We start from the raw sequence: 24,991 nt of genomic DNA, 5'->3' as shown, positions 1-24,991 counted from the left end.
ACCGGAGAGATGCATTTACACCAGAGAGGGTATTTACACCGGAGAGAGGCATTTACGCCGGAGGGGCTATTTACACCAGATAGGGGTATTTGCACCAGCGAGGGGCATTTACACCAGAGAGGGGCATTTACACCAAAGAGACGCATTTGCATCAGAGAGGGGCATTTACACCAAAGAGAGGCATTTACATCAGAGAGGGGCATTTGCACCAGAGAGGGGCATTTACACCAGAGAGGGGCATTTACACCAGAAGGGGATATTTACACCAGAGAGGGGCATTTACACCAGAGAGGGGTATTTACACCGGAGAGGGGCATTTACACCAGAGAGAGGCATTTACACCAGAGAGGAGTATTTACACCGGAGAGAGGCATTTACACCAGAGAGGGGTATTTACACCAGAGAGGAGCATTTACACCAGCAAGGGGTATTTACACTGGACATATGCATTTACACCAGAGAGGGGCATTTACACCGGAGAGAGGCATTTACACCAGAGAGGGCCCTTTACACCAGAGAGGGGTATTTACACTGAAAAAGGCACTTACACCGGAGAGGGCATTTACACCGGAGAGGGGCATTTACACCAGGGAGGGGTATTTACACCAGAGAGGGGCATTTATACTGAAAAAACGCATTTACACCGGAGAGAGCATTTACAGCAGAGAGTAGTATTTACACCAGAGAGGGGCATTTACACCAGAGAGGAATATTAACACCATAGAGGGGCATTTACACTAGAGAGGGTATTTACACCAGAGAGGGGTAATTACACCAGAGAGGGGTATTTACACCAGAGAGAGGCATTTACACCAAAGAGGACATTTACACCAGAGAGGAGTATTTACACCGGAGAGATGCATTTACACCAGAGAGGGTATTTACACCGGAGAGAGGCATTTACGCCGGAGGGGCTATTTACACCAGATAGGGGTATTTGCACCAGCGAGGGGCATTTACACCAGAGAAGGGCATTTATACCAAAGAGAGGCATTTACATCAGAGAGGGGCATTTGCACCAGAGAGGGGCATTTACACCAGAGAGGGGCATTTACACCAGAAGGGGATATTTACACCAGAGAGGGGCATTTACACCAGAGAGGGGCATTTACACCAAAGAGACGCATTTACATCAGAGAGGGGCATTTACACCAAAGAGAGGCATTTACATCAGAGAGGGGCATTTGCACCAGAGAGGGGCATTTACACCAGAGAGATGCATTTACACCGGAGAGAGGCATTTACACCGGAGAGAGGCATTTACACCAGAGAGGAGTATTTACACCAGAGAAAGGCATTTACACCAGAGAGGAGTATTTACACCAGAGAGGAGTATTTACACCAGAGAGGGGTATTTACACCGGAGAGAGGCATTTACACCAGAGAGGGGCATTTACACCGGAAAGGGGCATTTACACCAGAAAGAGAGAAGTATTTACACTGGAGAGAGGCATTTACACCATTGAGGAGTATTTACATCAGAGAGGAGCATTTACACCAGCAAGGGGTATTTACACTGGACATATGCATTTACACCAGAGAGGGGCATTTACACCGGAGAGAGGCATTTACACCAGAGAGGGCCCTTTACACCAGAGAGGGGTATTTACACCAGAGAGGTGCATTTACACCAGAGAGTAGTATTTACACCAGAGAGGGGTATTTACACCAGAAAGGGTTATTTATAGCAGAGAGGGGTATTTACACCGGACAGAGGCATTTACACCAGAGAGGAGTATTTACACCAGCAAGAGGCTTTTACACCAGAGAGGAGTATTTACACCAGAGAGGGGCATTTACACCAGAGAGGGGCATTTACACTGGAGAGGGGCATTTACACCAGAGAGGAGTATTTACACCAGCAAGAGGCATTTACACCAGAGAGGACCTTTATGCCAGAGAGGGCATTTACACCAGAGAGGGGTATTTACACTGATAAAAGGCATTTACGCCGGAGAGGGCATTTACACTCGAGAGGGGCATTTACACCAGAGAGGGGTATTTACACCGGAGAGAGGCATTTGCACCAGAGAGGGGCATTTACACCGGAAAGGGGCATTTACACCAGAAAGAGAGGAGTATTTACATTGGAGAGAGGCATTTACACCATTGAGGAGTATTTACATCAGAGAGGAGCATTTACACAAGCAAGGGGTATTTACACTGGACATATGCATTTACACCAGAGAGGGCATTTACACCGGAGAGAGGCATTTACACCAGAGAGGAGTATTTACACCAGAGAAAGGCATTTACACCAGAGAGGAGTATTTACACCAGAGAGGGGCATTTACACCAGAGAGGAGTATTTACACTGGAGAGAGGCATTCACACCAGAGAGGCATATTTACACAAGAGAGAGGCATTTACACCAGAGAGGGGCACTTACACAAGAGAGGGACATTTACAAAAGAGAGGGCATTTACACCGGACAGGGGTTTATACAACAGAGAGGGGCATTTACACCAGAGAGGGGCATTTACACCAGAAGGGTGTATTTACAGCAGAGAGGGCTATTTACACCGGACAGAGGCATTTACTCTAGAGAGGAGTATTTACACCAGCAAGAGGCATTTACACCAGAGAGGAGTATTTACACCAGCAAGAGGCATTTCCACCAGAGAGGGGTATTTACACTGGAGAAAGGCATTTGTACCGGAGAGGGCATTTACACCGGAGAGGGGCATTTACACCAGAGAGGAGTATTTACACCAGCAAGAGGCATTTACACCAGAGAGGACATTTACACCAGAGAGGGCATTTACACCAGAGAGGGGTATTTACACTGAAAAAGGCACTTACACCGGAGAGGGCATTTACACCGGAGAGGGGCATTTACACCAGGGAGGGATATTTACACCAGAGAGGGGCATTTACACTGAAAAAATGCATTTACACCGGAGAGAGCATTTACAGCAAAGAGTAGTATTTACACCAGAGAGGGGCATTTACACCAGAGAGGAATATTAACACCATAGAGGGGCATTTACACTAGAGAGGGTATTTACAACAGAGAGGGGTAATTACACCAGAGAGGGGTATTTACACCGGAGAGGGGCATTTACACCAAAGAGGACATTTACACCAGAGAGGAGTATTTACACCGGAGAGATGCATTTACACTAGAGAGGGTATTTACACCAGAGAGGGGTAATTACACCAGAGAGGGGTATTTACACCGGAGAGATGCATTTACACCAGAGAGGGTATTTACACCGGAGAGAGGCATTTACGCCGGAGGGGCTATTTACACCAGAGAGGGGTATTTGCACCAGCGAGGGGCATTTACACCAGAGAAGGGTATTTACACCAAAGAGAGGCATTTACATCAGAGAGGGGCATTTACACCAGAGAGGGGCATTTACACCAGAAGGGGATATTTACACCAGAGAGGAGTATTTACACAAGAGAGGGGCAATTACACCAGAGAGAGGCATTTACACCAGAGAGGGGTATTTACACCGGAGAGGGGCATTTACACCAGAGAGAGGCATTTACACCAGAGAGGAGTATTTATGTCATGCCTGCGCCATGGGCACATCCATTTTTGCTCCATTTGGACTTTGCTGCTTAATGATTATTGTCAACTAACTACGCATACCATAATGCACCTGGCCGCAAGCATTGTTTCCTGGCCGTTCCTATTGGTTTTCTATGGAACTACACCCCCCAGAAGCCTTAGAGTCTGGTCCTGCTTCCACCAGCCCAGGAACAGAAAGGGAGGTGGCCGATTGCCTGCAGGTGTGATTCGCCAGGTGAAACCAATTAGCCTGCCTCTGTGCTGGGCTAGGCAGTATAAAGGCTGCTGCCTGCAGTGGCTCAGCCTCTTGCATCTGAGAGTCCTTCCTCCACCTTTCGCTTCTGACTACGGATCCTTGTTTGCTGTTAATCATCACTCCTGCTTGGACCCTGCCTTGTAGCTTGCTACACCCTGCTGCCTACAGCCCTAGCCTTTTGGGCTCCCTGCCTTGTTGCTTGCTCCACCCTGCTGCCTCCAGCCATAGCCTTCCAGGCTCCCTTCCTCACAGTCTTGCCCTGCCGGGCTCTCCACATTGCAGCGGATCACGCTCTGCTGCCTTCCAGTCTCCGCCCTTGCCCTGCCGGGCTCTCCACATTGCAGCGGATCTCGCTCTGCTGCCTTCCAGCCTCTGCCCTTGCCCTGCGGGCTCTCCACATTACAGCGGATCACGCTCTGCTGCCTTCCAGTCTCCGCCCTTGCCCTGCCGGGCTCTCCACCTTGCAGCGGATCACGCTCTGCTGTCTTCCAGTCTCCGCCCTTGCCCTGCCGGGCTCTCCACATTGCAGCGGATCACGCTCTGCTGCCCCTTCCAGTCTCCGCCCTTGCCCTGCCGGGCTCTCCACCTTGCAGCGGATCACGCTCTGCTGTCTTCCAGTCTCCGCCCTTGCCCTGCCGGGCTCTCCACATTGCAGCGGATCACGCTCTGCTGCCTTCCAGTCTCCGCCCTTGCCCTGCCGGGCTCTCCACATTGCAGCGGATCTCGCTCTGCTGCCTTCCAGCCTCCGCCCTTGCCCTGCGGGCTCTCCACATTGCAGCTGATCTCGCTCTGCTGCTTTCCAGCCTCAGCCCTTGTCCTCTGGGCTTCCTGCTCGGCAGCCTGCCTCACTCCGGCTGCCTTAGCCCTTGTCCTCTGGGCTCCCTGCTCTACAGCCTACCTCTCTCCGGCTGTCTTAGCCCTTGTCCTCTGGGCTCCCTGCTCTACAGCCTGCCTCACTCCGGCTGCCTTAGCCCTTGTCCTCTGGGCTCCCTGCTCTACAGCCTACCTCTCTCCGGCTGCCCTAAACCCTTTTCCTCTGGCTTTCTACCTTACCGTCCTACTCCTGTGGACTTACTCACTACTTCCCTGCTCCTCGGAGCTCTCTACCTTGTACCTTACTGTCCTCTGCTATCCTTTCCTGTTACTCGACTTTCCCTTCTATACCTTCTGCTAGTTTGCTATCTCCTCCTTTCCTGGATTTGTCTGTAGTAACATCTCTTGTACTGTTTGTTGACCCTTTTGTTCAGAGCTTGTCTGTTGGTTCCCATCAGTCAACCTCTGCCCCTTCTTTTGTCTTGTTTCTACATTACAGACACCCATAGCTGCTGTTCCAAGTCATGAGCAAACAGCGTGGGACTCTGTTATAGCAAACTGTGCAGAAGGCTAGAGTATTTCCAAGGTTCGTGGAATACTCTTTTCCTATTCTGCATACACCCCAAGAGGGTATTCACTCTGTACCTTTTCCCTTGCTACTCTTCCCTACTCTTCGTTCTCTTTCCGTTCTGCAGTGTGTGTACTTGTCTGTCCACTTTATTTCAGCACCCAAACTCTTCTGGGTGTCTTGTGCCACTCTTATTAGAGTGCCATCCGAGACAGAATGCAAGAGCCAAAAATGTCTTGTTCCATAGGCCGGAAAGGCACACACAGACCTAAGATGCTTTCCTTTCGAGTTAAGAAACCTTTGCATAAACCTATGGTTTCCCTAAAGACAGCAGACAAGAAACCTAGTCTAAAGGACAGACTCGCCTTAGTAAACAAAGATTTACAAGCACGATACTATACTCTCTGGCTAGCTGACCCTTCTTCCATGTACAATTATTATGACATTTGCGACTATGATCCGCAGTCCTTATCTGTTGCAGAGCTACAGCAAGATAATGAATTCTTACAGATCTTGTTAGACCAAACAGTGGAAAACTCTCCTGCGTCTTCTGATAAGCCTTCTAACACCGCAACAGCTAAGGACATATCACTCATTGTGAGAGAATCTAAACCAGAATACGCCGTTGCCAGTGTAATATGCGCAAGTTCAGCTTGGCAAGCTCCCCAGAATGCTGGAAACCCTTATTTGACAGGACAAGGCAGTCATTACCCTGAGGTTTGTGCATCTGGTTCTGGGTACAAAAGACCTATACTAACCATCGGTTGTCTTAATACTTCCACAGTATCTACTAACCACGATAACCCTAAGGTCAGTCTTCCCATTGCTACAACCGAATTTTCTGCCACACCAGCTTCTGAAGCTTTAGATCAAACTAATGATACTTACCTGCTACACGAACAACTCCTACGCCTTAAAAGAAAGACCGAAGACCTCTATGACGACTTTGTTTCTTTGTATTATAAGAATCTTATGAAGGGACACAAGTCACCAGACCTTCTGACAATATGTCCAACACCTGACATCTTATCTTTAGAGATCGACATGATAAGGCCTGGAGTTGCCATACAGAAAAGTATACAGACTTTTACCAAGCAGATGGAAGACCTAAATATAGCATATGTATCCCTTCTAGAGATTGACACAGCTCTTTCACCTTCCAGCCGCAGAAACTCAGGTTGTTGTACTGACAGAAAAGAATTAACTCCTCCGGTGGGTCAAATCACGCACACAGTCATTACACCACAAGACAAGGGTGGTCTACTGATTGAAAATCCCTCTGAGTCAAAGGATGATTCCGCCCTCACCCTTGCCTATCGTCCAGTACTCACACCTACAACCTCCTCTGCAATGACAATGGCAGCTGAAGAGACTGGCACAGTTCACACCGAGCATGCTGAAGTGGCAAGCGGGGCTTGCCAAAGTGTGGCTGTGCTATCAGACATCACTCTCGAGCAATTAACATCTTCTGTTTCTTCGATACCCCCTGAATCGCCAGTGGTTGTGGTACCCGATCTACCAGTAGTTGCAACACCTGATCTGTCTGTAGCTGCTATAGCACTCGAACTTCCAACTGCTATTCATGATCTGCCTGCTGCTGTGGTTCCTAAACCCCCGGACACATTTGAGACTCCTGAAGTCCCTGCTACAGATCTTAAGGTTGCTATAGCTATTGTGAATCCTGAAACTACTACTCCAGTTGTTCCTGCTGGTATATCTATAGCACTAAGACTGCCAGACTCTACTCTACCAGTCTCAGGTGCTTTCCAGCCCGCTGGCTCTCTCATGGTTCCCTCACACCTAGTTGTTACAGCATCGATACCCCCTACAGCCATCCAAGATCTCACCGCTGCTGTATCCTCTGAACTCTCTATGGCTAACCCTAATGTTGTCATTACTACTTCGGATGTCTTGGAAAACCTTCCTAAAGATACCAACTCTGCAGTACCTATGGCTCCACTTTCCAGCATCATACTGTTGCCCGTCAAGGCAAAATCTATCTTGGAGCCTGCAGCAGTTTTTCGCAGTTCCTCTCTTCATGCACACACAGTTGGGGTCTGTGTTCCAAAGACTTCATCTTTTCTGAATTCTACATCAAAGGTTCAGAACATTGGTACCGGCTCCGTCATTCAAGACTCTCACCTTACAACTCGTTTCTGGTGCCTCATGATGTGTCTTTTTGGAGTAAGACTCTTGTACTGTGGAACAGACACTCTTCCTACAGGTCGGTCTTCAGGGAGCCTGGAGAGGGGCCTGGAGAGGGGCATACTGTCATGCCTGCGCCATGGGCACATCCATTTTTGCTCCATTTGGACTTTGCTGCTTAATGATTATTGTCAACTAACTACGCATACCATAATGCACCTGGCCGCAAGCATTGTTTCCTGGCCGTTCCTATTGGTTTTCTATGGAACTACACCCCCCAGAAGCCTTAGAGTCTGGTCCTGCTTCCACCAGCCCAGGAACAGAAAGGGAGGTGGCCGATTGCCTGCAGGTGTGATTCGCCAGGTGAAACCAATTAGCCTGCCTCTGTGCTGGGCTAGGCAGTATAAAGGCTGCTGCCTGCAGTGGCTCAGCCTCTTGCATCTGAGAGTCCTTCCTCCACCTTTTGCTTCTGACTACGGATCCTTGTTTGCTGTTAATCATCACTCCTGCTTGGACCCTGCCTTGTAGCTTGCTACACCCTGCTGCCTACAGCCCTAGCCTTTTGGGCTCCCTGCCTTGTTGCTTGCTCCACCCTGCTGCCTCCAGCCATAGCCTTCCAGGCTCCCTTCCTCACAGTCTTGCCCTGCCGGGCTCTCCACATTGCAGCGGATCACGCTCTGCTGCCTTCCAGTCTCCGCCCTTGCCCTGCCGGGCTCTCCACATTGCAGCGGATCTCGCTCTGCTGCCTTCCAGCCTCTGCCCTTGCCCTGCGGGCTCTCCACATTACAGCGGATCACGCTCTGCTGCCTTCCAGTCTCCGCCCTTGCCCTGCCGGGCTCTCCACCTTGCAGCGGATCACGCTCTGCTGTCTTCCAGTCTCCGCCCTTGCCCTGCCGGGCTCTCCACATTGCAGCGGATCACGCTCTGCTGCCCCTTCCAGTCTCCGCCCTTGCCCTGCCGGGCTCTCCACCTTGCAGCGGATCACGCTCTGCTGTCTTCCAGTCTCCGCCCTTGCCCTGCCGGGCTCTCCACATTGCAGCGGATCACGCTCTGCTGCCTTCCAGTCTCCGCCCTTGCCCTGCCGGGCTCTCCACATTGCAGCGGATCTCGCTCTGCTGCCTTCCAGCCTCCGCCCTTGCCCTGCGGGCTCTCCACATTGCAGCTGATCTCGCTCTGCTGCTTTCCAGCCTCAGCCCTTGTCCTCTGGGCTTCCTGCTCGGCAGCCTGCCTCACTCCGGCTGCCTTAGCCCTTGTCCTCTGGGCTCCCTGCTCTACAGCCTACCTCTCTCCGGCTGTCTTAGCCCTTGTCCTCTGGGCTCCCTGCTCTACAGCCTGCCTCACTCCGGCTGCCTTAGCCCTTGTCCTCTGGGCTCCCTGCTCTACAGCCTACCTCTCTCCGGCTGCCCTAAACCCTTTTCCTCTGGCTTTCTACCTTACCGTCCTACTCCTGTGGACTTACTCACTACTTCCCTGCTCCTCGGAGCTCTCTACCTTGTACCTTACTGTCCTCTGCTATCCTTTCCTGTTACTCGACTTTCCCTTCTATACCTTCTGCTAGTTTGCTATCTCCTCCTTTCCTGGATTTGTCTGTAGTAACATCTCTTGTACTGTTTGTTGACCCTTTTGTTCAGAGCTTGTCTGTTGGTTCCCATCAGTCAACCTCTGCCCCTTCCTTTGTCTTGTTTCTACATTACAGACACCCATAGCTGCTGTTCCAAGTCATGAGCAAACAGCGTGGGACTCTGTTATAGCAAACTGTGCAGAAGGCTAGAGTATTTCCAAGGTTCGTGGAATACTCTTTTCCTATTCTGCATACACCCCAAGAGGGTATTCACTCTGTACCTTTTCCCTTGCTACTCTTCCCTACTCTTCGTTCTCTTTCCGTTCTGCAGTGTGTGTACTTGTCTGTCCACTTTATTTCAGCACCCAAACTCTTCTGGGTGTCTTGTGCCACTCTTATTAGAGTGCCATCCGTGACAATTTACACCGGAGAGAGGCATTTACACCAGAGAGTGGTATTTACACCAGAGAGGGGCATTTACACCAGAGAGAGGCATTTACACCAGAGAGGAGTATTTACACCTGAGAGAGGCATTTACACCAGAGAGGGGTATTTACACCAGAGAGGAGTATTTACTCCGGAGAGGGGCATTTACAAAAGAGAGAGTCATTTACGCCAGAGAGTGCTATTTACACCAGAGAGAGGCATTTATTCCAGAGAGGGGCATTTATTCCAGAGAGGGGTATTTACACCGGAGAGAGGCATTTACACCAGAGAGGGGCATTTACACCGGAAAGGGGCATTTACACCAGAAAGAGAGGAGTATTTACACCGGAGAGAGGCATTTACACCAGAGAGGGGTATTTACACCAGAGAGGGGCATTTACACCAGAGAGAGGCATTTACACCAGAGAGGAGTATTTACTCCGGAGAGAGGCATTTACACCAGAGAGGGGTATTTACACCAGAGAGGAGTATTTACACCAGAGAGGGGCAATTACACCAGAGAGAGGCATTTACACCAGAGAGGGGTATTTACACCGGAGAGAGGCATTTACACCAGAGAGGGGCATTTACACCGGAAAGGGGCATTTACACCAGAAAGAGAGGAGTATTTACATTGGAGAGAGGCATTTACACCATTGAGGAGTATTTACATCAGAGAGGAGCATTTACACCAGCAAGGGGTATTTACACTGGACATATGCATTTACACCAGAGAGAGGCATTTACACCGGAGAGAGGCATTTACACCAGAGAGGAGTATTTACACCAGAGAAAGGCATTTACACCAGAGAGGAGTATTTACACCAGAGAGGGGCATTTACACCAGAGAGGAGTATTTACACTGGAGAGAGGCATTCACACTAGAGAGGCATATTTACACAAGAGAGAGGCATTTACACCAGAGAGGGCCCTTTACACCAGAGAGGGGCACTTACACAAGAGAGGGACATTTACAAAAGAGAGGGCATTTACACCGGACAGGGGTATTTACAACAGAGAGGGGAATTTACACCAGAGAGGGGCATTTACACCAGAAGGGTGTATTTACAGCAGAGAGGGCTATTTACACCGGACAGAGGCATTTACTCTAGAGAGGAGTATTTACACCAGCAAGAGGCATTTCCACCAGAGAGGGGTATTTACACTGGAGAAAGGCATTTGTACCGGAGAGGGCATTTACACCGGAGAGGGGCATTTACACCAGAGAGGAGTATTCACACCAGCAAGAGGCATTTACACCAGAGAGGACATTTACACCAGAGAGGGCATTTACACCAGAGAGGGGTATTTACACTGAAAAAGGCACTTACACCGGAGAGGGCATTTACACCGGAGAGGGGAATTTTCACCAGGGAGGGGTATTTACACCAGAGAGGGGCATTTACAATGAAAAAATGCATTTACACCGGAGAGAGCATTTACAGCAGAGAGTAGTATTTACACCAGAGAGGGGCATTTACACCAGAGAGGAATATTAACACCATAGAGGGGCATTTACACTAGAGAGGGTATTTACACCAGAGAGGGGTAATTACACCAGAGAGGGGTATTTACACCAGAGAGAGGCATTTACACCAAAGAGGACATTTACACCAGAGAGGAGTATTTACACCGGAGAGATGCATTTACACCAGAGAGGGTATTTACACCGGAGAGAGGCATTTACGCCGGAGGGGCTATTTACACCAGAGAGGGGTATTTGCACCAGCGAGGGGCATTTACACCAGAGAAGGGCATTAACACCAAAGAGAGGCATTTACATCAGAGAGAGGCATTTACACCAGAGAGGGGCATTTACACCAAAAGGGGATATTTACACCAGAGAGGAGTATTTACACCAGAGTGGGGCAATTACACCAGAGAGAGGCATTTACACCAGAGAGGGGTATTTACACCGGAGAGGGGCATTTACACCAGAGAGAGGCATTTACACCAGAGAGGAGTATTTACACCGGAGAGAGGCATTTACACCAGAGAGGGGTATTTACACCAGAGAGGAGTATTTACACCAGAGAGGGGCAATTACACCAGAGAGAGGCATTTACACCAGAGAGGGGTATTTACACCGGAGAGGGGCATTTACACCAGAGAGGGGCATTTACACCGGAAAGGGGCATTTACACCAGGAAGAGAGGAGTATTTACACTGGAGAGAGGCATTTACACCATTGAGGAGTATTTACATCAGAGAGGAGCATTTACACCAGCAAGGGGTATTAACACTGGACATATGCATTTACACCAGAGAGGGGCATTTACACCGGAGAGAGGCATTTACACCAGAGAGGAGTATTTACACCAGAGAAAGGCATTTACACCAGAGAGGAGTATTTACACCAGAGAGGGGCATTTACACCAGAGAGGAGTATTTACACTGGAGAGAGGCATTCACACCAGAGAGGCATATTTACACAAGAGAGAGGCATTTACACCAGAGAGGGCCCTTTACACCAGAGAGGGGCACTTACACAAGAGAGGGACATTTACAAAAGAGAGGGCATTTACACCGGACATGGGTATTTACAACAGAGAGGGGCATTTACACCAGAGAGGGGCATTTACACCAGAAGGGTGTATTTACAGCAGAGAGGGCTATTTACACCGGACAGAGGCATTTACACTAGAGAGGAGTATTTACACCAGCAAGAGGCATTTACACCAGAGAGGAGTATTTACACCAGCAAGAGGCATTTCCACCAGAGAGGGGTATTTACACTGGAGAAAGGCATTTGTACCGGAGAGGGCATTTACACCGGAGAGGGGCATTTACACCAGAGAGGAGTATTTACACCAGCAAGAGGCATTTACACCAGAGAGGACATTTACACCAGAGAGGGCATTTACACCAGAGAGGGGTATTTACACTGAAAAAGGCACTTACACCGGAGAGGGCATTTACACCGGAGAGGGGCATTTACACCAGGGAGGGGTATTTACACCAGAGAGTGGCATTTATACTGAAAAAACGCATTTACACCGGAGAGAGCATTTACAGCAGAGAGGGGTAATTACACCAGAGAGGGGTATTTACATCGGAGAGAGGCATTTACACCAAAGAGGACATTTACACCAGAGAGGAGTATTTACACCGGAGAGATGCATTTACACCAGAGAGGGTATTTCCACCGGAGAGAGGCATTTACGCCGGAGGGGCTATTTACACCAGAGAGGGGTATTTGCACCAGCGAGGGGCATTTACACCAGAGAAGGGCATTTATACCTGAGAGGGGCATTTACACCAGAGAGGGGCATTTACACCAGAAGGGGATATTTACACCAGAGAGGGGCATTTGCACCAGAGATGGGCATTTACACCAGAACGGGTATTTACAGCAGAGAGGGGCATTTACACCGGAGGCAGGCATTTACACCAGAGAGGGGCCTCTACATCAGAGAGGGGCATTTACAACAGAGAAAGGCATTTACACCAGAGAGGCGTATTTACACCAGAGAGGACATTTACACCAGAGAGGGCATTTACACCAGAGAGGGGTATTTACACTGGAGAGAGGCATTTACACCGGAGAGGGCATTTACACCAGAGAGGGGCATTTACACCAGAGAGGAGTATTTACACCAGAGAGGGGCATTTATGCCAGAGAGGGGCATTTACACTGGAGAGAGGCATTTACACCAGAGAATAATATTTACACCAGAGAGGAGTATTTACACCTGAGAGGGGCATTTACACCAGAGAGAGTCATTTACGCCAGAGAGTGCTATTTACACCAGAGAGAGGCATTTATTCCAGAGAGGGGCATTTATTCCAGAGAGGGGCATTTACACCGGAGAGAGGCATTTACACTAGAGAGGGGCATTTACACCAGAGAGGGGTATTTACACTGGAGAGAGGCATTTACACCAGAGACAGGCATCTACAACAGAGAGGACATTTACACAGGAGAGGGCATTTACACCAGAGTGGAACATTAACAACAGAGAGCAGTATTTACACCAGAGAGGGGCATTTGCACCAGAGAGGGGTATATACATGAGAGAGAGGCATTTACACCAGAGAATAGTATTTACACCAGAGAGGGGCATTTACACCAGAAAGGAGTATTTACACCAGAGAGGAGTATTTACACCAGAGAGGGGCATTTACACCAGAGAGGGGCCTTTACACCAGAGAGGTTTATTTACACCAAAGCGGAGTATTTACACCAGAGAGGGGCATTTACACCAGAGAGAGTCATTTACACCACAGAGGCCTATTTACACCAGAGAGAGGCATTCATGGCAGATAGGGGCATTTACACCAGAGAGGGGCCTCTACATCAGAGAGGGGCATTTACAACAGAGAAAGGCATTTACACCAGAGAGGCGTATTTACACCAGAGAGAGGCATTTATGCCAGAGATGGGCATTTACACCAGAGTGGGGTATTTACAGCAGAGAGGGAAATTTACACCAGAGAGGAGTATTTACACCGGAGAGAGGCATTTACACCAGAGAGGGGTATTTACGCCAGAGAGGGGTATTTACACTGGAGAGAGGCATTTACACCAGAGACAGGCATCTACACCAGAGAGGACATTTACACCAGAGAGGGCATTTACACCAGAGAGGGGTATTTACACTGGAGAGAGGCATTTACACCGGAGAGGGCATTTACACCAGAGAGGGGCATTTACACCAGAGAGGAGTATTTACACCAGAGAGGGGCATTTATGCCAGAGAGGGGCATTTACACTGGAGAGAGGCATTTGCACCAGAGAATAATATTTACACCAGAGAGGAGTGTTAACACCAGAGTGGGGCATTTACACCAGAGAGGAGTATTTACACCGGAGAGAGGCATTTACACCAGAGAGGGGTATTTACACCAGAGAGTTCTATTTGCACCAGAGAGGGGCATTTACACCAGAGAGGAGTATTTACACCAGAGAGGGGCATTTACACCAGAGACGGGTATTTACACCAGAGAGAGGCATTTACACCAAAGATGACATTTACACCAGAGAGATGCATTTACACCGGAGAGGGTTATTTACACCAGAGAGGGTGTAAATACCTTTGCATTCATCTTCAAAAACGCTCTAGAGCTCAGACAGATCACTAATAACCAGATTCTCTCCGCTGAGCTATTATTTATCATCCAACCAAACTGCCACAGTGCACCTCATCTATCGACCACCAGGACCGATCTCCTCCTTCGCTGAAGATATCTCCACCCTCCTCACTGTTAATACCAAGCCCAACACAAAAATAATACTTCTTGGCAACCTTAATCTTGGATACCAAGATCCAAATGACACTGAAGCCCTTGACCTTGCCAGCTCATTGATTGACCTAGAGTTCAATCATCAGATTCATGAGCCTACACATATCAAAGGGAGAACCCTTGATTGGCTTGCTGACTTGAACAGTAGCATGAATCTGATGTCAGTAACTCCCTGCATCTGATCTGATCATCACAAGATAATTTTCACAGTCAAAGCATCTCCCCTTAGTCTTAAATCCAGCATTGCACCTTCTTTCCAGACATTACTAAGGAGATACTACTTCCTCTGATCCTCCCACTTCTCAACAAGGCTGCAGTGTCTTGTTCTGACCCCACAGTCTTAGTAGATACTTATAACCAATCTATACTAAAAGCGTTAAATTCAATAGCTCCATTAAAACTGCGCAAACCTGAACAGCGCGCACATCTCAACTTGTAGTTTACACCTCAGCTGAGAGACTTACGCAAATCTAAAAGACATGCAGAGTCACACTGGAAAAACCATCCAACAGATGCCAACAAAAATGTACTGACTACTGCCTCAGCTAATTACAAGGAAGCAATATTCACAGCGAAAAAGGACACCCACAATAAACGTATTCTACAGACAGAATCTAACATCAAAGAGCTCTTCAAGATCCTTGAAGAACTTGAATCTCCCATAACCCCTACCGATAAAGGCATTATCAACACTGCTTGGTGCACTAATATACAAAAAGCACTTATGGATAAAATAACCACCTTGAAGACTAAAATGAACAACAAAAAATGTAGCTTGCTGTCAGACCCACTCTCTACTGTACCTGTTCTCAACCCTTCAGCACCTGCTCACTCCTGCAAACCCTTCAGTTTTTCTCCATTATCTGTCCCCAGCGCCCTCCTTCCTATAGGTAACAGGCTCCGCACTTCTTTGCTAATCACCAGAACTAACACTTTTACCTCCCAATAACTAGTAGTGCAACAGTTTCTCATTTTAATGACAGGCTCTCTGTCCTCTTGCTGAAACCCAGAGCCCACTCTTTCTACAGTGGGACCCATATACCCATCCTACCTATAGTTGAGAGGCTCTTTGTCCATGTGTGAATCTCCAGAACCCCAATTTCCTGCAAGGGAGAAGTTGTTTTTATCTGTGAAGAAATTCCCAGAATCCACCCTTCCTTCAATGGACAGATTTCTTTTGAGTCCTTTCGGAATCCACAGAACTATCCATCCTGCAAGTAATAGCCCCTGCTTTCTTACTGGAAACTGGCAATTCCTCGGAACCAATGATTCCATCAGATATTTATTTATTTTTATTTTTTACATTTGTAGAGCGCACTGCAGCCCATAGACATCGAGGCGCTATTACATGAAGGCGTAAGCAGCAAGATTATGTAAACATAGGAAACATAAAGGTACTTAGTTACAAAGAGAGGAGCGGAGCATAGTTACAAATGACGTTCGTATGCCTGTAGATATAAAGGCAGGAAGGTTTAGACAAACAGCCTGGTTTTTAAGGCTTTGCGGAAGGCTAGGTGAGAGTCAATCCCCCTGAGGAGCGGAGGTAGGGCGTTCCAATGTGAGGCTGCTAGGGCTGAGAAGCTCGAACCGCCCGCACGTACTCTACAAGTCTTGGGGGTAGAAATCAGGTTGGTGTAGGCAGATCTGGTGGGTCTGGCCGAGGTGGGTCGTGAAATTCTCTGGGCAAGGTAGGGGGGAGCAAGGTCATGGAGGCATTTATGGGTGAGGGAGAGGATTTTAAAGATGATCCTCTGCCTGATGGGCAGCCAGTGGACCTGCCTCCTAAGGTCAGAAATGTGGTCTTTCCTGGAAAAACCTGTAGCGGCCCTGAGGGCGTTGTTCTGGGCAAGCTGGAGTTTAGCGATGTTTTTTCCGGAGGTCCCACCAAGGAGAGCGTTGCAGTAGTCCAACCTAGATCCTATGATGGCCCTAGCAATAGTGAGACCATTTTGTGAGGATAGGAAGGGCCTTGCTGCGTAGATGAGTTTGGAGTAGTATGCTGCTGAGGAGGCTATGGCATTAACATGCTTGTCCATGGTGAGATTAGAGTCGAGGTAGACTCCTAGAGTCTTGACTGAATGGGATACCGCAATCGGTATGTTGTCGATGGTAAAGGAGGTGTATTGTTTGTCAAGGTTGCCTAGAATGGTTGGTGACCCAATAAGTAAAAGCTCGGTCTTCTCGCTATTGAGACAAAGCCAAAGACAAAGATATATGTGCTACACACCTCAGGCTTGTGCTACACGCCTCTGGCTTGTGCTACACACCCTTGGCTTGTGCTACACACCCTAGCTTGTGCTACACACCCTAGCTTGTGCCTCACGCCTTTGGCTTGTGCTACACACCTCAGGCTTGTGCTACACACCCTTGGCTTGTGCTACACACCCTAGCTTGTGCTACACGCCTTTGGCTTGTGCTACACACCTCGGGCTTGTGCTACACACCCTTGGCTTGTGCTACACACCCTTGCTTGTGCTACACGTCTCTGGCTTGTGCTACACACCCTCGGCTTGTGATACACACCCTAGCTTGTGCTACATGTCTCTGGCTTGTGCTACACACCCTTGGCTTGTGATACACACCCTAGCTTGTGCTACATGCCTCTGGCTTCTGCTACACACACTTGGCTTGTGCTACACACCCTTGGCTTGTGCTACACACCTTTGGCTTGTGCTACACACCTCTGGTTTATGCTACACGCCTCTGGCTTGTGATACACATCTATGGCTTGTGCTACACACCCTTGGCTTGTGCTACACACCTCAGGCTAGTGCTACACACCCTTGGCTTGTGCTACGCACCCTAGCTTGTGCTACATGCCTCTAGCTTGTGCTACACACCCTTGGCTTGTGCTACACACCCTTGGCTTGTGCTACACACCTGTAGAGGAGGTCCCAAATAGATCCCACACTACAACCATCCATTTTGAAATACCAGGAACGTTCACACCGAGATATGTGACGTATGATAAACAAATAAACCACCAGAGAGCCGCAGTGGGGCTCTGTCCAGTACCTATCAGAAGAACGATGCCTACGATGCCTATTGAAGTACCAGTACCGAGGAAACCATGGACAGTAAGGTACCCATTGAGAAAGCCATATCAACAAATGAGACGAACCGAAGATCGCCTGAGTACAGTCCCTGAAGAAACCAAAAAGGTCCTAATGGAAGACGAATGGTGACGTCACGAGAACCCAGACTGACTCATCTAAAGAAGAAATGACGACCAGAGAATTACGCAAAGAGACGAAACACCATGAACATGTGAAGGCGATGTCAAATGTAAGAAGCTTAAACTGTAAGCATGACGAAGATATTTGACCAGTTTACACCTGTACATATGCTTGGAACCGCAAGAAAGCTACGAGAATCGTGCAGCTTGCTATGCTTAGTAGAAAGATAGTGCGGCAAGCGCCATATACATATCTACCTCAAATAAAGCACTTTATATGAAGTATACTTCCACTTTGCACAAAAAGCAGAATTAACAAAAATTGCTAAGGCCATTCGAGAAAGGTTTCACATTCAACGAAATCAGGAGCTGAGCAGCAAAAACGAAACTCAGCAGAGGCAACTCGTGCCTAGGGAACCAAGGTCGTATCCATCAAAATGAACGAGCAGTAGCTACAATTAAATGAAGCAAGGACCAGAATATACTTCTTTGAAGGGGCAAGATAAGAAGGCAGGTGGTGGGTGAACATTAAATCAAATACACTAATTGTTGAGGAAAATGGCAAATCCACGGTGTCTGAATCACGTGACCAGCCGAACGAACAGAAGCAAGACCCCCACACCTACGCATGGCTTTGAGCCAGGGGAAGATATCGAGGCAGAAGATGCAGTCTCGAGGCCAACCACACCTCCGGCTTGTGCTACACGCCTCTGGCTTGTGCTACACACCCTTGGCTTGTGCTACACACCTCTGGCTTGTGCTACACACCCTTGGCTTGTGCTATACACCCTTAGCTTGTGCTACTCACCCTAGTGTGTGCTACACGCCTCTGGCTTGTGCTACACACCCTTGGCTTGTGCTACACACCCTAGCTTGTGCTACACGCCTCTGGCTTTTGCTACACATGGTTGGGTTGTGCTACACCCCCTAGCTTGTGCTACATGCCTCTGGCTTGTGCTACACACCCTAGCTTGTGCTACACACCTCTGGCTTGTGCTACACACCCTTGGCTTGTGCTACACACCCTAGCTTGTGCTACACACCTCTGTCTTGTGCTACACACCCTTGGCTTGTGCTACACACCCTAGCTTGTGCTACACACCTCTGGCTTCTGCTACACGCCTCTGGCTTGTGCTACACACCCTTGGCTTGTGCTACACACCTCTGGCTTGTGCTATACACCCTTGGCTTGTGCTACACACCCTTAGCTTGTGCTACTCACCCTAGCTTGTGCTACACGCCTCTGGCTTTTGCTACACATGCTTGGGTTGTGCTACACCCCCTAGCTTGTGCTGCACGCCTCTGGCTTGTGCTACACACCCTTGGCTTGTGCTATACACCCTAGCTTGTGCTACACACCTCTGGCTTGTGCTACACACCCTTGGCTTGTGCTACACCGCCTAGCTTGTGCTGCACGCCTCTGGCTTGTGCTACACACCCTTGGCTTGTTCTACACACCCTTAGCTTGTGCTACTCACCCTAGCTTGTGCTACACGCCTCTGGCTTGTGCTACATACCCTTGGCTTTTTCTACACACCTCTGGCTTGTGCTACACACCCTTGGCTTGTGCTACACACCCTTAGCTTGTGCTACTCACCCTTGCTTGTGCTACACACCTCTGGCTTTTGCTACACATGCTTGGGTTGTGCTACACCCCCTAGCTTGTGCTGCACGCCTCTGGCTTTTGCTACACACCCTTGGCTTGTGCTACACACCCTAGCTTGTGCTACACACCTCTGGCTTGTGCTACACACCCTTGGCTTGTGCTACACCCCCTAGCTTGTGCTGACCCGCCTCTGGCTTGTGCTACACACCCTTGGCTTGTGCTACACACCCTTAGCTTGTGCTACTCACCCTAGCTTGTGCTACACGCCTCTGGCTTGTGCTACATACCCTTGGCTTTTTCTACACACCTCTGGCTTGTGCTACACGCCTCTGGCTTGTGCTACACACCCTTGGCTTGTGCTACACACCCTTAGCTTGTGCTACTCACCCTAGCTTGTGCTACACGCCTCTGGCTTTTGCTACACATGCTTGGGTTCTGCTACACCCCCTAGCTTGTGCTGCACGCCTCTGGCTTGTGCTACACACCCTTGGCTTGTGCTAAACACCCTTAGCTTGTGCTACTCACCCTAGCTTGTGCTACACGCCTCTGGCTTGTGCTACATACCCTTGACTTTTTCTACACACCTCTGGCTTGTGCTACACACCCTTGGCTTGTGCTACTCACCCTAGCTTGTGCTACATGCCTCTGGCTTTTGCTACACATGCTTGGGTTGTGCTACACCCCTAGCTTGTGCTGCACGCCTCTGGATTGTGCTACACACCCTTGGCTTGTGCTACACACCCTAGCTTGTGCTACACACCTCTGGCTTGTGCTACACACCCTTGGCTTGTGCTACACCCCCTAGCTTGTGCTGCACGCCTCTGGCTTGTGCTACACACCCTATCTTTTTCTATACACCTCTGGCTTGTGCTACACACCCTTGGCTTGTGCTACACACCCTAGCTTGTGCTACATGCCTCTGGCTTTTGCTACACATGCTTGGGTTGTGCTACACCCCCTAGCGTGTGCTGCACGCCTCTGGCTTTTTCTACACATGCTTGGGTTGTGCTACACTCCCTAGCTTGTGCTGCACGCCTCTGGCTTGTGCTACACACCCTTGGCTTGTGCTACACACCCTTAGCTTGTGCTACTCACCCTAGCTTGTGCTACACGCCTCTGGCTTGTGCTACATACCCTTGGCTTTTTCTACACACCTCTGGCTTGTGCTGCACGCCTCTGGCTTGTGCTACACCCCCTAGCTTGTGCTACACGCATATGGCTTGTGCTACACACCTCTGGCTTGTGCTACACCCCCTAGCTTGTGCTGCACGCCTCTGGCTTGTGCTACACACCCTTGGCTTGTGCAAGATGATGCCCAGAATCTAACTGGTGAAATGCACTGTCTTCTTCTTGGCAACATGGTCAGAATCTGGACTTCTTTGCAGAGGTGAAAGTTGGTGTTTTGGACTAGGGACAAATGCCACAATCTACTCACCCCGGTTGCCACTAAGTAATTCCCAAGACAACACACCCTAAATGTGACAATTCTCTTTCCATAGGCAAACTTCTAGCAGCATCAATCTTCTGAGGGGCTCAAGATTGCCACAGGAATCTCATCTCAAAGACTCAACCTTCCCCTGAGTGGCAGTTCCTCCATGCCTTCCTGCAGGCTGAAAACATCTCAACACTGTGCAGTTCATTCATCTCACACACATGACCACACAGTCATTCACCGTTCAAAGAAAGTCTCCGTAAGCGCTCCAACACTGCACTCTTAAATGCACACCAAGGAAATGAAGAAAGGAAATCCACTTGCTTTCCAACACCGGATTGGATGGTGCGCGTTCGTTCAAAAGGGTTTCCACTGCAGACAAGGCGGATTCCGTTGAGAGTGGTGTCATCGGCGATGCCCTCTGGGGGGTCCACCTGTAATGCAGAGCAGAAAGGGTGTGAGCAAAATAACGCTGAGCAGGGATTTAAGTGGGGTAAGATTGATTAGGTCTGAGTTACACTGAAGCATAATGCTAGAGTACCTAAGAAATGGAATCCTACCACAAGGGCTCGTGGTGAGAAATGAGCCGAGAATCTTTCTAGATAATAAACAGTTCCTAATACAATGGAGCTATATCGGAATCAAATGTGGAAGGGATTGGGTGATCCTCATAATAGACACTGCAAAAAAAACAACTGAAAAAATAGCTATAGACCTACAGAAATTGGAGGAAGAAATCAAAATGATAGTCCCAATTGAACAATATTAAAAGAGACTAGATGAGCTATTGAATGAAATTAAATCATTTAAAGAAGACCTTACAAAAGAACGAATTAGAAGGCTGAATGAAGAAAGACATCCAACAATTCACACATGAGAAAGCCTTGGCATATACTCAGGAGAATTACTTCACTAAAGAACAAGAAGATCTAAGAGCAAATCAAAATCAAAGCAACAGTAAGAGAAGAGTAAGGTTTAGAGGAACATTGTATAGCTCTAGCGAAGACAGTACTGGAGAAGGGAGTAACACAGGAAGACGAGGACATAACTCCGACTTCAATGCAGGCAGACAAACTTTCAGTGGAAGACAGAGTGGTACGAGGAGGAACAGCAATAGAGGAAACCCGAATATGTAACAACATTTTTTAGGACGGGATGAACAGGAGTGGGACCCGGACCAAAGAGTCACCCGCAGTATGAAGGCTCTGTGGTAAACCTATCAGACTACCACTTGAGCCAAAGTGAGACCCAGACACTGGAAAAGGGTCTGGGTTTCGTGACCACCAATAAACATAATCGTTTTAAGTTTAGGGAAGAGTTCACTGAATTCATGAGAAAAATGCATCTTAAACAATTCTTTGAAGACAAAGTAGAATTCAGTGAACCTGACAGTGGACTACATAACAAATCAAACTTTTGTCCACCAGTACACTCACAGACCGCTGAAGTGCGAGTCTTTGAAAATAGAGTTCTACAGGAATTGACAGCACTGGAAAAAGAAGTTAAGAATGAGAAGACATTCCAAAATCTAAATCAAGAAGAAAAAACAACATTGAATGGACTGCTATTTAATGAGTCCATAATAATACGTAAAGCTGACAAGGGAGGAGCCACAGTCATTCTCAATAGAAAAGACTACATTGACGAATGTATGAGACAATTGGGAGATGTGAGTAGCTACCAACGATTGGAAGAAAACCCTACACAGAAATTGGAAGCAATGATACATCAGAAAGTAACAAAAGCAGAGGTGTCAGTCTAGAAATACGGATACCTCTACTTTAAGACCGCAAACGCATTTTGTTGGCCGTGGACCAACCGTCTCATGCACGATACGACAGAATATAGGTTTTCGAGTTTGCCAATGAACGGCCATTTTGATGTAGCAAGAATCGCCATTTTGTTTTCTAACCATTGCTCATTGCTTTCTGTTCCTATTGCTTAGCAGTATATTTTCCGCTTACACTGCTCGACTGTGGAATATCGTTGTCTGTATGTGAAAAGGACAAGGCCACAGGGCCGTGAGGATAACAAGAGTTCACTGAAACACAACGTAGGCAGCGCCAGGAAGAATGCCCGGCTCCCTCCCAAATGTAGCCTTGAAGCAGAGCTGCAGGGCATTTAATCATTTCACAGCTGCCAGCCAGTCTCGTTATATGGTAGAATATGTTAGAATAATACAGCTAAAGGCTTGAATTATGCTGTTCTAACGGCCCCCCTTTGCTGAGCCCGCTAGAGCATGTCGGCTCCCAGGACGCGAATAGCACCTCATAGAAAGCAAGGTCCTGAATGCAACTCCCCCCCGTATGTAGTTCGCTTCCAAGAACAGAAGCACCGTGTTCTATTCAATAACCAAAAGATGCCTTCACACTCACAAATTGCAAATTGTTACTAGAATAGATGTTTGAAGGTGTCATAGTGGTCGGAGATGTCCATCATCACACCAAGTTCAAAGAAACCCAATAAAGGGGGGTGTTAAACATGTCATAGCTCATTGTTGGACATGCATTTTGTATATATGTAACTGATGTACGTAATTCACTCTCTTGCGTCCCTCGAGGTCTAGAGATACACGTCACGGGGCGTGAGACCGAGTTGGCCAACTGAGACTTTTGCTTTGCAATAAAACCCTAGCTTTGGGAATACAACCTCGTGTCTGGCGTCTCTATTGTGTGTGGTGACCCGCCTTGTTTCCATAGACGTCAGGGTCACCTCGGGGCCCCTTTCAGAGGGGATGGATTACAAAGAAAGAAGTGGAGTTCCTACAAGTAGATAAACCAAAGATAGCGCAATTTTACATTCTCCCTAAGATCTATAAATCCCTCACTAGACCACCGGGGAGACCCATTGTATCGGGGTGTGACTCGGTGCTAGAACCACTATCCAGTTGCTGATCACTTCATGCAACCAATGATTAGAGAAATGCCCTCTTTTGTAAAAGACACCACACAAATTATAAGAGAGGTCGAAGGGAGACCATTCAACCCATTGGAAGAAATGTTGATTTGTCTAGATGTGGTATCGCTGTAGAGAGTGTCATTAGACGTACTAGAAGAGAGACTACTCATGGATAATAGGAATACCAAAACTCCGGCGTCGTTCACTTTGTGGTGTGCCGAAGTGGCATTAATGGAAAATTAATTTCATTTCAATGGATACTACTACAAGCAGATACAAGGGACGGCGATGGGGTCGATCCTTGCCCCAAGTATTGCGAACCTCTACATGGAGGCATTTGAGAAGAGCATCGTCTATGGAGACAACAACCCTTTCAGAGAAAACATCCAAGTATGGAAGAGGTATATAGACAATGTTCTTCTCATTTGGAGAAGGGAAGGGAACGAAGCAATCCTGTTTTTTGAGTGGTTAAATAGACAAAACCAACATCTAAAATTCACTGAAAACTACAGCAGAGAAGAAGTGAACTACCTGGACATAACAATCAAAGTTGACATCAGTAAAGGAGTATTGTATGTGGAACCTTTCAAAAACCAACAGATCGCAATGCATTACTGCATTATACCAGCTTCCACCCGAGTCATACATGTGATAACTTGCCATAGGGACAGCTCTTACGGCTTAAAAAGAATAGCACCAATAAAGACGATTTCACGGAAGAAGCCAAGAAATTGAGATCGAACCTGCATAAAAGGGGTTATCCGACAAGCCTGACAAAGCGGGCAATGAAGAGAGCAGAAAATAATCATTGGGAAGTGATATTGAAACAATAATTGGTACCAAAAGAGAAAAAGAATGAAAAACTTGTCTTCGTGAATACATATAGCAACTTGTCAAATCGGATCAAAAAAATAATACATCGAAATTGGATGATCATGGAAAAAGGCAAGTGCCCTATGGAAAAACCATTAGTTGCCTTCCGAAGGAGTAATACGGTGAAGGATCAAATCATGCGTAACGACATTACAAAACAGCTTAAATTTCAACCTACTCTGACGGAGACTTGGGGAATGCGAGCACCGGAGGGACATTTCCCGTGTGACAGGTGTGCATGCTGCTCAAAAACAAAGAAATCAACTGAAATAGACTTAGGGTTTAGAAGCGAATGGAGACAAAGGACTTTAACCAATTGTAATTCAAAATTTGTAGTCTATGTGGTATGGTGCCCCTGTAGAAAAATGTATATAGGGAAGACCGAAAGAAAATTAAAAACTCGGATAACGGAACATAAGAGTTGTATAAAGAATAAAATCCACTCGGCGCCCATGGTGGGACACTTTATCGAAA

At 48.0% G+C, this 24,991-nt stretch overlaps 1 protein-coding gene across 1 annotated transcript in view; it reads right to left on the bottom strand.

The window, feature by feature from the left end:
* The window catches only part of LOC138580067 (vitelline membrane outer layer protein 1 homolog), a 183,455-nt gene that overhangs the window by 59,581 nt on the left and 98,883 nt on the right, over nt 1-24,991 (bottom strand). The window contains exon 3 of the mRNA XM_069650314.1: nt 21,071-21,180. Within this exon, the coding sequence (XP_069506415.1) occupies nt 21,071-21,180 (110 nt within the window). The remainder of the gene's footprint in view (nt 1-21,070; nt 21,181-24,991) is intronic.

This window comes from Ambystoma mexicanum, chromosome 3p (assembly GCF_040938575.1).
Source record: "Ambystoma mexicanum isolate Mex_15411 chromosome 3p, UKY_AmexF1_1, whole genome shotgun sequence".
Taxonomy (NCBI): domain Eukaryota; kingdom Metazoa; phylum Chordata; class Amphibia; order Caudata; family Ambystomatidae; genus Ambystoma; species Ambystoma mexicanum.
Note: the sequence above shows the minus strand (reverse complement) of the source record. Positions and strands in the feature narration are given on the sequence as shown.